The sequence below is a fragment of the Micromesistius poutassou genome, assembly GCF_964030765.1.
Source record: "Micromesistius poutassou genome assembly, chromosome: 3".
NCBI classification, from domain to species: Eukaryota; Metazoa; Chordata; class Actinopteri; order Gadiformes; family Gadidae; genus Micromesistius; species Micromesistius poutassou.
The window spans coordinates 6,288,581-6,303,839 of NC_140273.1; the positions used below are offsets into that span (position 1 = coordinate 6,288,581).

Here is a 15,259-nt window from a genome sequence, read left to right on the forward strand (position 1 = left end):
CAGGCGGGTAAACAGATTATTTGCAAAAGTAATTCAAATATTGCTAACTTGTCTAATAGTAAAACACTGGATATATTTTAATGTTGTAGGTGCGCAGGCGGTGTAAATATTCACTGTTCTTTGTCTTTGAACAAAAGAGCGAAAGAAGCTCCAAAAAGACACAAAATGCTGTGTGAATACTCCAGCTGTTGCGCACATTCGGCCAAGCAGGACATTGGAAATATCCGGTGTTTTGCAGCAAACGTGTCAAAAGTAATATTTCTAATAATATTGAATTTGAATTTTATCCACCTGCAACAAACACAATCATATTGATGTAATGTAACAAGTTACTTTTAAAGGTTACGTTACCAAACACTGCAGAGAACCATGGCGCAAGCTTTGGCCCAAGCCTTAGTTTTTGATGATTTGGGATGCTGCAACAGATTAATGAAACAGATATTTCTGCATCTGAAGCACGCTCCTTTGTCCTGCCCTGTCTTTGGCTATCCCATATCTGCGCTATTAGCGACAGAGAGGATAACGTGAATTCAGAGGGAGCAATAACCGTTTCAGTTACATGGGTTTTGCCGCGAGAGAGAGGGAAGTCCAGTACCAATCAGCATATCCTAGTTTAAGTCGTAGATAAAGTTTAAGCAACTATCAATACAAGAAAAATCTTCTTCAATGGACACCAAACACTAAAACTGATCTAGCCAGAATGATTGATGCAGGGTCTGTCCCCGATACATCAACTTTAGTCTATTTTCTGTTCACCTTTGTTCAACCAGGTTGGTCTCATTGAGAAGAATGTTTATTCACCAAGACAAGCAGCATACAATTTAAAACATGGTTAACACATAACAGAAACTAAAAGTTAGGGATATAGTTTAAAAAAATGATTCCTGTTTTCCAATAAAATTACACATTTGAAGGCCAGGAACTGTGATGAGAACTACGGGTGAAAACATTTGCCAACAACATTCAATTGTTGTCCTTTTCTTCAACTCTTGCCATAATTCCACGTCGTTCCAAAAAGGTTTCTTACCACCAAAGAAGAAGAAGATGTTGCAAGATATCGAACACCAGTTGCAATGAGGGAAAGTTTCTAAGGGGAAAAGAAATTACAGATGACATGTGTCATTTGTTGTTCCACTTCCACTTAAATGTGGCATAAAGCAGGTTTTAAAGAACGTCCCCAAACAATAGAGTGTAACTATGGACACAACTCATGAACTGGACTCAGGAGTCACTGAGGAATATGTGAACATGCCTGTCTTCAGGACTGTGATGGTGAAGAAAGAATTTGGTAAGAGCCTTTGTAGAGGAATTATAATATCTAAGAATGATTGTAATAATATTTAATGGTTACATAAAAACAACAACAAAAGAAAAAAGATAGACATTTAGAAAAAGTACACATCCATATCACCAATGCATAGATTTTACTATGTATGTGTGTTTGTATCTGCGTGATATTTCATTATGATCAATATATTGTGTGTATCCTCACTCTTTACGTGTGTGTGTGTGTGTGTGTGTGTGTGTGTGTGTGTGTTTTGTACCCCTGATCAGGAGGAAAGCTATTGAAGTGTATTGTTGTGGGCTTTGGACTGCTGTGTATTGTACAAGCTACTCTCAACATCTCACTGCGTCTCTGTGAGTCTAAATAATACTACCTTAATATATTAATATTAACAATAATATACTTTGTGTATGTTATGTTTGTCACCATTATCTTTTTAAAGGTGCTGTAGATAAGTCAGTCAGCCATCTGCTAACTATTATTAAGTTAAATGCTCTGTAAGAATATCTGTTCTGGTTAACTCTGAATCTGCATCTGTGTTGACAATTTCGATTTGAGATGGTTTATGGCTAATCTCTGACCAGGCTCTTCCCTGATTGGTTCAGGGAGTCATGCCTGTTACTTACATATGTGCACATGGTGTTATCATGGTGCAGTAGCACCACTTCTCAATGGCTGAGAAACATAGGCAGAGACGAGGGGGTGAGGGAGCTGTTTCTCTTAATATTTCACTGTGTTGAGTTTGTTGCCTTCTTCCTATAGCATCTTTCTAGGCTACAATGGAAGTCAAGCAGGCAAGCTTGTGAGATTTTGAAAACAATAAAAGTATTTATTTTGATACCTTACCTTTTTGTGAAACAAGAACAATATTTGTAAACATCCAAACCCTTGTCATAATTTAGACTCTTTATTCATAAATATTACGATTCATTTGTAGGTTTACTTTGTAGCCTATTTCAATCAGAATGTTATGTTTGATTGACAATTTTGGCTTACTGTGATGGAGCTGATTTTAACTGTATACACTGTCCCGTCTTAGACTCCCAGACACCTCAGACAGATGAGAGAGAGAAATTCAGGAATTTAATGGGTGAGTGTTTCTATCTATAGTTCAAATCTTCGACTTTCCTTACGAAATGTCTGCTGCTTTTGTGGTTTAATTTACAATATCTCTCTAATGTCTATAAACTTCACACATTATGTTGTCAGGTTTACAGTATCTGTGTGTTGAACTATTAACCAAATAAAATTTGGTTTGTCAGGGTTTGTAATTTCAATAGAATTTTTCACATCAAGAAATATCTAAATTGTAAAAGAAAAATGTCAGAGACAGACTGAAATAGACTATATAGTCGCTCAAACAAGCACTCCTCTTTGCTTTCTCTTTGAGCCATACTTTACTTCAGTTCACTAATGTTGAATGGTCTTACACACGTCTTGTAGCCATAACATTTTTTCAACAAATGAAAATTACATTTTAGTAAGACAAGAAAAAAAGTAATGGGTATAAAACTGTAACATTGATTGCAGATAGAACAGGACAGGAAATCAGTTATTCTCTATGGTAGCCAGTGACACTGAGAAATGTAACAGCAGTAGCTCTGTGACTTGTCTGAAGCTACAGCCTCCCATGACCCTGTTTAAACTCCTCTGCATGACCAGTTAGACATTTAAGTCAGGCTTTAATTGTGCTCTCCAACACAAGGTCACATTGTGATCTATACTATACAAGGTCAGGTTTTGATTGTTCATCTTTCTTTATCAAGTTCCATTTTTTTTTTTAATGTGTTTTTTGTGTGTCACAACTTATCTGTTGATAATCAAGGTTTCCCTCTTCCATTCAACAGGTGAATACATACAACAGGGCTGGCTGTATTTCAACAACACTTTCTACTTTATGTCTTCTACTATGAAATCCTGGAAGGACAGTAGAGATGACTGTCTGCAAAGAAACGCAGACCTGGTGGTTATCAACAGCAGAGAAGAACAGGTGTGTGTGTGTGCGTGTGTGTATTTTAGTGTGTGTGTGTGTGTGTGTGTGTGTGTGAGTGTGTGTATGTGTGTGTGTGTGTGTGTGTGTGTGTGTGTGTGTGTGTGTGTGTGTCTGTACGTGTATCTGTGTTGTCATGAAAATATTATTTATTTTACACAGGAGTTTATAATGAGATGGCATGATAAGTCCTGGATTGGACTGAGTGTCGGAGGCACAAAGGGAAACTGGGAATGGGTGGATGGTACAAACGTTACTTTAAGGTAAGGCTTATGACTCTGGTTCAGCAGCCTCTCTTCTCTGATAGAGACAGTGTGCTATCCATACATGGATTATCACCAGAAACAAGAGGGTCGTAAACTTGCTATTCTCTCTGAGTTTCAGTTACTGGAAAGTCGGTGAACCAAACCATCTTATTGGAGCGGGTGAAGACTGCGTAGCATGGCACAACAACTGGATTGATGTGTCTTGTTATGATTCAAACCTCTGGATCTGTGAGAAGAAGGCACAGAGCGAAGGAGGTTTTTTGGCTTTGCTTAGTATGTTTGATCTTTATAGCAAGGCTTTATAGCAAATGTACTTCACATCAAGGTGCTGCACTTCTGTTCTCTAGTGAGATAATTCACTGCACTCTCTGCCAGATTTGTTATGGCTGCCAAAAAACAATGTGTTGCCCTGGCTGCTAATACAAATTATACTTTAGGCAAAAGGGTTAGCCTGGTCTGCCTGAACAAGCACAGAAGCTAAACAACAAGCCACTGCTGGTGCTGAGATCAGGCAGGTCATTCCATCTACCCCTCCAGGTTCCAGTGTCATCGGCCCTACTGTACACTATTATGTTGTGTTTAGCTAGCGAATGCTATTGCTCGTCACATGTTGATAGCTGCTTGGAATAACTGTCTGTACCATAACAATACTTAGTAACAATACCTTATCTTAACCACACTGTACAATAACAAAACATAGTTACAATTCCTTACCTTAACTACACCCTACATAACCATACTTAGTTACAATACCTAACCGTAACCATACTGTAAAAATTGTGAGGAACACCCCCTCTGTCTGCTGGTTTGGTGCCATTCAACCTGCAAAGCCAGAGAGCGTTGGCCGTCTGAGGATTGGAGCCATTGGATACTCTGATTGGTTGTTTGCTGCTAGCACACTGCTAGCACACAACCAGCAAATCGGCACGGTGTGTGGGAGGCGGACTAGCACCACGAGACTAGCTACCGCCACCCGATGTTAAGGAGACCTATTGCATCTCGCACAAGCACAGAACGTACACGCTACTGTGTAGTTGGCAGTAGTCTTGTGTTTGGTTTTTTTGGATTAAAACACGCGGTGTCTTTCAATGCAACTTTCCTGCCAAACGGGTCTGACGAGAGGCAACGGAGTGGTCGGGTAAGGGCAGTTGACCGTTGGTCTGAGTCTGGGTGGTGTGTGCGCCCCTTTACGGTTTGGTGCCTTACAGTTTGGTTCTTTTTGGTTTGGTGCTATATCGTTTTTGTTTTGGCTTGGTTTTGTGTCTCTTTTATGTGCGTGTATGAATATACATTTCCTATTTGTTATAAATGTCTTACTTCAGACTATTTGCATGTTGTGTGCATATACATATGTACATACCATTAGGGCTCAGTCCTTACTGCAGCGACCCGGGTTTGATTTCTGCCCGTGGTCCTTTGCTGCATGTCCTCCCATCTGTCTCCCATACCTTCCTGTCTATCTCACTATCTCACTATCTCACTGGAAAAACAACAACAATAACTTACCATAACCATTTATTAATTGCCATAACGATTGCTAACCATGACTCATTTGGTTGGTCAATGGAATCCTGATCCATTTTATTGTGCAGAATACCACTGTGATCTTTAATACAGGGTCAGGTTTCTGTTGTGATCTAAAGGCCAGTGCCTTTTTTAATGGAGTGTATTTGTGTTTCTCAACCAATGAAAACAATAAACCAGTTTCTATGACTCCTGAGATGTTCCTCTTATATTCTACAGAAGCCCCACCAGAGGGCTGGCGGCGTTACGGCAACCGTTTCTACTTTTTTTCTGATACCAAGAAGAACTGGATGGACAGTAGAAATGACTGTCAGCAAAAAGATGCCGACCTGGTGGTAATCAACAGTAAGGAAGAACAGGTAAGAGTGTGTGTGTGTGTGTGTGTGTGTGTGTGTGTGTGTGTGTGTGTGTGTGTGTGTGTGTGTGTGTGTGTGTGTGTGTGTGTGTGTGTTAATGTGCGTCCATGTGTGGGTTTGGGCAGGGACAGCCAGAATGAGTGGGATTGATTGTATGCACTTTCTACTCAGCTGTATTGTCTTTTTGACATATTATACTTTTTTAAACAGGAGTTCACTTCATCGATAGGAAAACACTGGATTGGACTGAGTGACAGGGAAACAGAGGGGGAATGGAAATGGGTCGATGGGTCAGGCCTAACTTTTCAGTAAGGCTAATGACTCAGTGCAGTACCTTGATCACCTCATGGTATGAAGTGGTGGTAAACGTTCTATTCTTTCTGGGTTTCAGGAACTGGGGAGCAGGTGAACCAAACGGTGTTGATCACAAGGAAGCATGTGCAGAACTAAGTGGGAGGACACTGCCCAACATCTGGAATGATGTCTTTTGTGTCATACAAAGATTCTGGATCTGTGAGAAGGTCGCTGGTATGGAGCCTCTGGAAGGGGACCTGTACCCAGACGGTTTGTAGACGGTTTGTAGCGCGTGTTGATTTGCTGATCATGATAATGTTGTGTACTTGGCCAATGTAACTATAAGCTGCTCATTAATCATAACCTGAAGATGTCCAGCAGACTTGGAAGGTACTGATGATGAAAAGCAAGCTGAACAGTGAAACTGTGTGGTATGGATGGTCTCACCATGTTGACACTAAGATCCGTCTTCCATATGTCCAGATGAAGGAGGTGCACCTTCATCCTGACAGAAATGTCTGAGAGTTACAGCAAATATTATTAACTCAGTGTCTGATGGGTGAAAATAAAGGCTAAGCTGAGTATGTTCGGCATAACGACATTAGGAACGTATCAATGATGGAGCCCAGTGATGCAGTATTGAGTTTATACTTGTAGAACGGAAATCACGCTAGTGAGAACCTTTCCCATAGATGATCCACACCTTTCCACAACTAATCATGTTAAACTATGCTCATGTTTTGGATATGCCGTCTTTTTTATGTCCCTTTACTATAGATAAAAATGATGGCCATTCCTGGGGATCCTTGATTCCTATGACCTTTTTCCTATCTGTCGTGGCTAGTATGTTCATCATCTGAAAGGTATGTTGTTACAGCTGATATGGATGGTTTGATTCTTTGTTGAGTATTTCTTCCAGCAGTTTTTAGTGAACATCCAGACAATGTTTGACAGCTATCAGTTTTTGTCCAAAATAACAGATCCCTGAAGAGAGAGACCTGGCTCCTGGAAACCATCTATGACCGGTCTCTGGCTCCATGGCCCCCCCATCCCCTCAATCTCTGGTGTGGTCCCCGTGCCTTGCTCCCCTGATGTCCACAACACCTTGTTTGTTTATTGCATTTGATACCTAGAAGGTGTTTTCATTTAAACATTTTGTCACTGTTATGCTAATAATATTAAACAATCCTTTAATGTTAATGTCTCCAGACGTATTCACAGTGTTTCAGTTTCTTTCCAACTTCTTGGCAGGTAGCTGCGTACAACATATGTGTACCTGAGGTAGTGAAATGCTATTAATGATACAGTAGGGTAGACCTGACCTTACTCTATAAACAGAGCACACAGACTAGAGTTTCTACCTCGTGCTCTGCCTCTTGATTAATATTTCACCATCAAACATTGAGGGTAATATATAAAAAAAAACGTGAACCACTCATTGATATCACTGCGTTTGCTGCTTGCTATAATCCAAGAAGTCCAGGCGGGTAAACAGATTATTTGCAAAAGTAATTCAAATATTGCTAACTTGTCTAATAGTAAAACACTGGATATCTTTTAATGTGGTGCGCAGGCGGTATAGTATTCACTGTTCTTTGTCTTTGAACAAAAGAACGAAAGAAGCTCCAAAAATACACAAAATGCTGTGTGAATACTCCAGCTGTTACGCACATTCGGCAAAGCAGGACATTACATGAAAATATCTGGTGTTTTGCAGTCAAACGTGTCATAAAAGTATTATTTCTAAGAATTTTGAATTTGAATTTTAACCAACAATCATATTGATGTAATGTAACAAGTTACCTTTAAAGGTTAAAGGTAAAGGCTTCAAAGGCAACTGGAGTCCATATTTACATATTATCCTATGTTTTTAAAACATTTAAAGCATTTTGGTTGATTGGTTTTCTGTTAAATCCCAACAACAGTCTGTTTGGGGATCATAAAGCAATCACCTTTGGGGATCACCTTTGTTCAACCAGGCTGGTCTCATTGAGAAGAACATTTATTCACCAAAACAAGCAGCATACAATTTCTAACACTGTTAAAAACTAACAGAAACTAGAAAATAGGGAAATATAGGGCAGTAAAAAACGAATTCCTGTTACCCAATAAAATGACACAACTGAAAGCAGGAAACTGTGGTGAGAACTATGGGTGAAAACATTTGCAAGTAGAATTAAATTGTTGTCCTTTTCTTCAACTCTTGCCTCAACGTTATTTATTGCCACAAGTTCCTGTACTATGTATATCTATCTATCTAAAGTATGGTGTACCAAAATAAAAGAGCATTATATTTTACCTGCTAACTGTTTGTCCAAAAGTTTATGTGGTTGATGTGTTTTATTCACAGCAAGGTGTTCTTGTCTCACATCTATAGCACACAGGTCAGCACACCACACAGCACAGGGTCTCATCCACAGGATTCTGACCCTCCAGCTCTACACTGCATGTGTTTGTTGAAAGCTGCAGTTTCACTCCAAATGAGTGACAGACGTTCTGAATAAATAGGTTCCACCAATAGGCATCAAGCTTTTATTGGGGTTATTTTGAGCAGGTGAGACATTGAATAAAATACACAAAAAAACATATCAGAACTGCCAGATGATCTAGATAATATCTTCTTCTTTTAAGAGACTGACAGAGACCAGGCAGGGGAAAGCTCAAGGCTGTACAGCACTGTCAAAACTCACTCTCCAACATGGTATTTATTGAGGTATTAGTTGAGTCTTTACTATTGGCCCTCATTCAACTATAAGGGGAGGTCACTACATTCATGAGGTCATGGATGTAGTAGGTGAGATAACAGTAACAGTGTGGTGTTGGTGTTCTCTCTGAAGCTAAGTAAACTATTTGCTCTAGGCCTGGTATAATCTAGGATCCAACATGTCCTACTATGTTACAGCAGAACTTCTGATCCAGCAGTCCTGCTATGTTACAGCAGAACTTCTGATACAGCTGTCCTGCTATGTTACAGCAGAACGTCTGATACAGCTGTCCTGCTATGTTACAGCAGAACGTCTGATACAGCTGTCCTGCTATGTTACAGCAGAACTTCTGATCCAGCTGTCCTGCTATGTTATAGCAGAACCGGGAATGGCTGAGTGCCTGGTCCGGAAACCCTGAACTGAAAGGTGTGGAGTTAAGCCTTGCTTCCTGTCTCGATACAGAGATATTCTACCAAAGATAAACACATTCAAGTGTTTCAGAGGGGGAATTTAAAGAGTGTATTCCTGCAGGGGCCAGTCTACATGGTGTTGATTTGAAACACTATGTTTACTACTGCTGACTAAGTTTTTTCTCCTCAACTATGAGCCTACAGATCCCCGTCTCCAGCCACATTAATGGTCAAAACAAATAAAATCATTATTTATTGTTGCCAATTTATTGACCAACTACTGTTGCATCCATCTTGAAATCCTTCTGGACTCAAAGCTGTTTCCATCTTTCAAAGACAACTCTATGTGGTTTGTTGGACACGTCATTCCTCTCCTCAGGGCCCTCCCAGTCCAACCAGTCTAACCCTAACCCTGCCACGACGACAAACCCTGAGGAGCCTCTTGACGCTGAGGGTCTGTTGGCCCTCCACCAGGCCGGGGCCCTGTACCAGGTGGGGGGCCCTGTACCAGGTGGGGGGCCCTGTACCAGCCGGGGGGCCCTGTACCAGCCGGGGAGGGGCCTCATACCAGCCAAAGGCCCCTTCACCAGGTGGAGGTATAGGGGGAGGGACCAGGGGACTGAAGGTTGGATGGATACGGAGGGTGTGTGGAGGCTGGAGCCGGACCACCACCAGTTGATGACTTTGGAGATGGGTGATAGACCAGTGAATAGGGAGAGGAATATAAGGCGTAGACACATGCACCTTCTGGACTATTTGATGAACTATTGAGTAGATAGTTATTTGTGGACTCAAAAGGTTATCCTAAGAAACCTACTTGGTGATTCAAAGAACCTTATAATATATGGTTCTTTAAGATAGTTAGATAGATAGATAGATAGATAGATAGATAGATAGATAGATAGATAGATAGATAGATAGATAGATAGATAACTTTATTTATCCCTGGGGGAAATTAGGTCATCGTAGCAGCGGTACAATACAATCAGAAAGGAAGGAACCGAGTAGAAGGTTTTTGTGGAACTCAAAAAGATGTTCCTATAGCATCCCACTTTAGTTCGTTTTTTGGTTGTGGGCCTACTTATAAACTTTATTTCTTAGTATTATTTAGGACACTCCCTATAATAACATATTACAACAGATTCAATAGGCTATTGAACAGGTATAAATAGCATCAAATATAGAACAGAAGAGTGTGGAATAGAATACAATATAGGCCAATCAGTATTTTACCCCCCCAAAAACGGTATCAAAACATGAAGTGTATATAGGCCTACATCCAAAACACAAAACAACCCTTACAACGATCCACTTGTGGCACACAACAGAGGCTACACATATTATTTGTTTGTTGTTCTTTGTTTGAGTTTTTATTGGGCGTTGTTCAAACAAATTTGTTGTTTCGCGTGAGCGTAGTGAATTTCCGAAGGGTTTTCTGATTGAATAGAGAGCGTGTGAACTGGTGGCTGCCGGGCGGAGGGTGGCGCGCCAAGCTAAAGGATTGTGTGGGGGCGCCGCCTGGGTCACCACGGGTCACAGCCCAGCCGCCTCACAGTGCGGCTTCGCGGTGTCGACACTGTGACAGATAGGGCTTGTTGTGTGGGTCCCAAACATGACGCATTAACACACGGCTCCCTTTTAATCCACTGTTGTGGCATGGTTGGTTTTCACTGGAAAACAAACACGCTACACGGTATAGCTTATCAAGCAAACAGGCCTAGGTTGAATTAATTAACGTGAATCAATAGTGAATGTAAGATTTATTTTTTTTGCTGAGACTTTTCTTTTGTAAATGATTGTGCTTCAATGTTAGTTTACCGGGATAGGCTGATCCATTTTATAATTTGACACAAACTGAAATGACAATGAATAAAGCATGTTAACAATAATGTGTAAAATAAAGTTACTGCTATCGGAACTACTTTTCTTGTTTTTTTCATGGAAATGTGTCATTATTATAGCCTAGGCCTACTTAATACATTTAATTATTTTTTTTTAAGTACAAAACCTCGAAGATGAAACAGTTATTTTGGGAACCTACCAGCAAAAAGAACAAACTTGGAAATAAGTTGTAGGCAACATTGTAAAAACAAGAGTAAGGTTTGTGGTTGAAATATGCCTATTGTTTATTTGTTATTTTTGCATCAGTGCCTTTGCTTTGTTGCTCGTGTAAAAGTGTGAAAGGGTTTTATTGCGGATCGAGCATTCTTACTAACTGGTGTTCAGGTTCAGAGCATCATGCGCCATAACGGCTGAGAGCAGATTATAGTGCAGCTATACCACCGATGACCTGCAAATAAATAGGCCTACAGCAAAGCCTGAAAATACACTTGTATAATACTACTACTAATAATAATATATTAAGCAAGCTATAAATAAATACATGAATTTGAATTCAGAAAACCGAACGCTTCAGAGTAGATATAAGCATTGTGGAATATTGGACATCACAGGACACAAACATATTATTTAATATAGTGCAGAAAAAATAAATTGGGCTGAACGATTTTATTTGAGTAACTGCAGAATTGTATCACTACATAGGCATATTCGTTTAAAAATAACAGGGATGTTTATGAACAACATATTATTTTGTTTTGTCGGCCTCTTTCTTTGTCCCATGAAGGCTCACCCTGACGCAACATGTGTCTTTCATCTTAACAACACACTAAAGTCTGACCAAATAACTGCGATCTGTATTCTTTCAAATCAACAAAAGATTGTACTTCAAAGTTCGTCTTTCAAAGGGAAATGCATTAAAAGTGTTTAACGAACCATTTTATTAATTGCATTATGTCTCCCCCCAAACAGCAAGATCGCGCTTATCTCCTCCACTTGGCAAGAGCCCAAAACCCGCCACTATTTTATCAACTTCTCTTTCCGCAACCTCAACTGCTTTTTATAATTTTTTAATTCATATATTATATATATATATAAATTAATATATACTCTGTATAAAGACGAAACTTTGAGGATTAAAACCTTCTTAGGAGGGGAATAATCGAAGAGAAGTCTTTTGGCGCATGGAACGAGCTCCAAATGGTGAGACGGAGCGCACACAATAACGCTGTTGTTAACCTTGCTGTGAAAATATGTTTGAAGAAAACAGCCGATTGTTGCATGAAACGTATTCAAGTATAAAATAATGCCCTTTGTTGGGGCAAAAACTTGAGCAATGTGCGGGTACAAAAGTCCCCTGTGGCATTTACCAGCGCCCTTTGTGAAGTTTGCGCTTTGGCGTCTCCACTTGGCGCATTACCCAGGCCCCTTTAAAACGCGATTGTTTCTTTCTTTCTAATGACATTTACCGGATCAAAACATGCTGTTAATTCGATCAGAAAGCCTCACCCTTCATAACAATAGCAGTATAATTTCTCCCAAAGTTTGTTAAGTTGACCGAAATTAGGCAAATGAATAGGGGTCTCCGGGCTACCCATCTCGCAGGTGACGGAATAATGCTCGTGCACACCAGCTGCATTCTTCTTTATTTCTCCCTTTCTTTCACAGCATTATTAAAATTTAGGCCAATGAAACTATTCATGGGCCTGAATAGACATTTTCCTATAGGATAATAGGATACAAATTGAGCCCCTCCGAAGACTCTCCAGTGGTGGGTAACCCTCGTGTGCCGGGGCCGGCTGGAGACGCCCGGCATGACGCAGACGACGCTCGTGTGCCAGGGCTAATCACACACCTGCCGAGGACTCTGAGCAAATAAAGAATGTAAACAAAAAGCTTGCCATCTCTCATAAAAGATGGACGTGTCACCAAGTCGTGTGAGAAACGCCGAGAACAAACGGGGGACTCCGTCTCCAAAAGATCTCCCCTGAACATGGCGGAACAGCCTATTAAAGGCTTACTTAATTACTCTAATGATACTGGACAGGCCTTACACCTCGGACTGGGCTCGGAGGAGAGTTAAGATAGCTCGCTGGGATTTGTAAACAGGCGATCGTGTGAGAAACGCGAGATGGAAGAAAGAGGGCTCTTTTCCCGCCGGCTTTGTTTTCAGCGCGCACAGCGCGCCCCGTCGGATCACTTCTTATTTCCCGCCTGGGTTGTTACTATGCAAATAATATTCCAAAAGTAATCACGTGTCCTTTGAACAGCCACGTGGATTAACAAAGCAGGTTTGCCCCCTGCTAGCCCATGGCATTCGAATTTCTTTTTTTTTTTTACTATTTCTTGGACTGATCCTAAATGCACACATTTACCAAAAGCTTGGCGCTAATCCCGTGGAATAATTTGCCTGCTGAATGCCGGAGTGCCTGGATGACGCCTATATAAGGGCTACTTCGTATTTCTCTCTCAGTCTGCATCCTCCTGTTCGGTGGAAACTTCTCTGTCTCCGTTCCCTGTGATCCCGGGACCCTGCGCTTCGACCTCCATGGCGTCCAAACTCAAAGAGCGAAAGGTACGCACAGTGCGCCCTGCACAACCAGCACCCGTTTGGTCAACAATAGCCTACAGTGTTTCTGAAATTTTGGGTTATTTTTTAAATTGCTGAGTTTATATTTAAACAAATATTTGACTACACTAGAATACATTTTAATAATATGTAGAGAAAACGGCCGGTGACAAGCCTGCACTAACCGCGCGTCCTAAGCACCAGAAGTAGTTTGTTTTGCCTCTCAGACTTCAACAGACATCAAGTCGTCTCCGAAACTATTATTTTGCTATTTAGATTGCCATGCCTAATATAAATATGATCTTGAATGCTGCATTATATAGTAACCACGGTTAGAATACGCATCTTCGTGCTCAACTGGCGCGCAAAACAAATCGCGGTTGACCGATGCGCCCCGGCCGTCTGCGTCACAGCTTACACCAGATATCCAACGCCGTCTTGGGCCGGCTTGGTTTATTCCCATTTCCTTATGTTTAAGGAACACCGGTGTTATATATATTTTGACTTTCGATGGATTGTAATAACACCCCGTTTTTGAATCCGCAGAGAACCCCAATCTCTCACAAGGTGATCGAGAAGCGGAGGAGAGACCGTATCAACCGCTGCCTGAACGAGCTCGGGAAAACCGTCCCGATGGCCCTCGCCAAGCAGGTACTGCCTTCTGACATACAGTGGTGTAAAATATCGCGATACGTTCATGTTTAGCAGTTTATATATACGTGGCCACGATTACAAAAGTAAATTTATGTGTTGTTTCTTTGACCTCAGAGCTCCGGGAAGCTGGAGAAGGCGGAGATCCTGGAGATGACCGTCCAGTACCTCCGTGCGCTCCACTCCGCAGACTTCCCCCGCGGCAGGGAAAAAGGTATGAAAGGTATGAAAACCCCTTATTCTTTATTATTTTGTAAAATTGATCAACCTAATCCCACAAAGAAAACAGTAGCCTTTCTTTATTTTATTATTGTGGTCGATGTTTGAAATACATCCACCAATAAGGCCTTCAGTAGCCCTGCGTATTATTAGTAATATTATTAGATATTAAAAACGTGTCTATTACTATTCAAGCGTCCTTATTATTTATATTATTATTACATTTGATTATGATTATTATTATGATGATTATTATTAGCATTAGCTTTCCTTAAGATATGAAACGTGTATCTGACTCTTATTTTGGTGCCGTCCCCTCAGGCGAGCTGCTGGCAGAGTTCGCCAACTACTTCCACTACGGGTACCACGAGTGCATGAAGAACCTCGTGCACTACCTCACCACCGAGGACCGCGCCGAGACCAAAGACATCAAGTACGCGCGCATCCTCGCCTTCCTGCAGTCCAAGTCGCGCGCGGTCACCGACCCCCTGTTCGGCTCGTGTCCCGCCGGCTCACCGACGACGACGTGCGCCGAGCGTCCCGTGGAGTACCTCGGCCCACTGCACTCGTCCCCGGAGCACCAGGGACACAGCCCGCAGACGGACTCGCTCTACCAACAGAGTCCTCCTCCGGGACACTTCTCGTGGGCACCCTCGGCGCGCAGTCCGACCGTCTCTTACCCGCCCGTGGCCCTCTCGGCGCCCGCGCAACAGCACGGCGGGTTCCTGCAGCCGGTTCCGGGACTGGACCATCATCACCACTACTTCAACTTCCTCAGCCACACGCACGCCGGCGCGTTTACGCTGCACGGTGCCGCGCAGCACGCCATGTAGTTACCGGCTCGCCTCCTATCCGTCTTTGTGTCTTTATTTAAAAATAAATGTATATATTTTTTCATTATACAAAAAAGAGTGTGAATAATATGTGAATATAATAAATATTTCTTAGTGAAACTTTGCTCGACTTTATGTGTCATGTGTATGTGTCATTAATGATTGAACGTTTTCGTCTTTAAGTTAATGTTTTTTACCTAAAAATGATTCTTCACGGTGAGACCTGTACGTTTAAAGGCTCGCGGATCTAGCCCTGGATCTTAAACAACGTGTAATGAAATATGAAATGTGATATGTGATATTATAAGTGATATTGAA

At 41.4% G+C, this 15,259-nt stretch overlaps 2 protein-coding genes across 2 annotated transcripts; both read left to right on the forward strand.

Annotated features, from left to right (window-relative positions):
• Positions 1-1,593: 1,593 nt before the first annotated feature.
• On the forward strand, positions 1,594-6,901 carry LOC311340731 (macrophage mannose receptor 1-like). The gene is made up of 10 exons (XM_084465606.1): positions 1,594-1,638; positions 2,325-2,375; positions 3,133-3,275; positions 3,438-3,538; positions 3,660-3,796; positions 5,285-5,424; positions 5,632-5,729; positions 5,813-5,985; positions 6,493-6,578; positions 6,696-6,901. The coding sequence occupies exons 2-9, from the start codon at positions 2,372-2,374 to the stop codon at positions 6,573-6,575; spliced, it is 879 nt and encodes a 292-aa protein (XP_084321732.1). The 5' UTR covers positions 1,594-1,638; positions 2,325-2,371; the 3' UTR covers positions 6,576-6,578; positions 6,696-6,901.
• Positions 6,902-13,217: 6,316 nt separating this feature from the next.
• On the forward strand, positions 13,218-14,941 carry helt (helt bHLH transcription factor; the record flags this gene model as incomplete). Its single annotated transcript, XM_084465721.1, has 4 exons — positions 13,218-13,244; positions 13,785-13,889; positions 14,007-14,103; positions 14,430-14,941. The coding sequence occupies 4 exons, from the start codon at positions 13,218-13,220 to the stop codon at positions 14,939-14,941; spliced, it is 741 nt and encodes a 246-aa protein (XP_084321847.1).
• Positions 14,942-15,259: the final 318 nt, after the last annotated feature.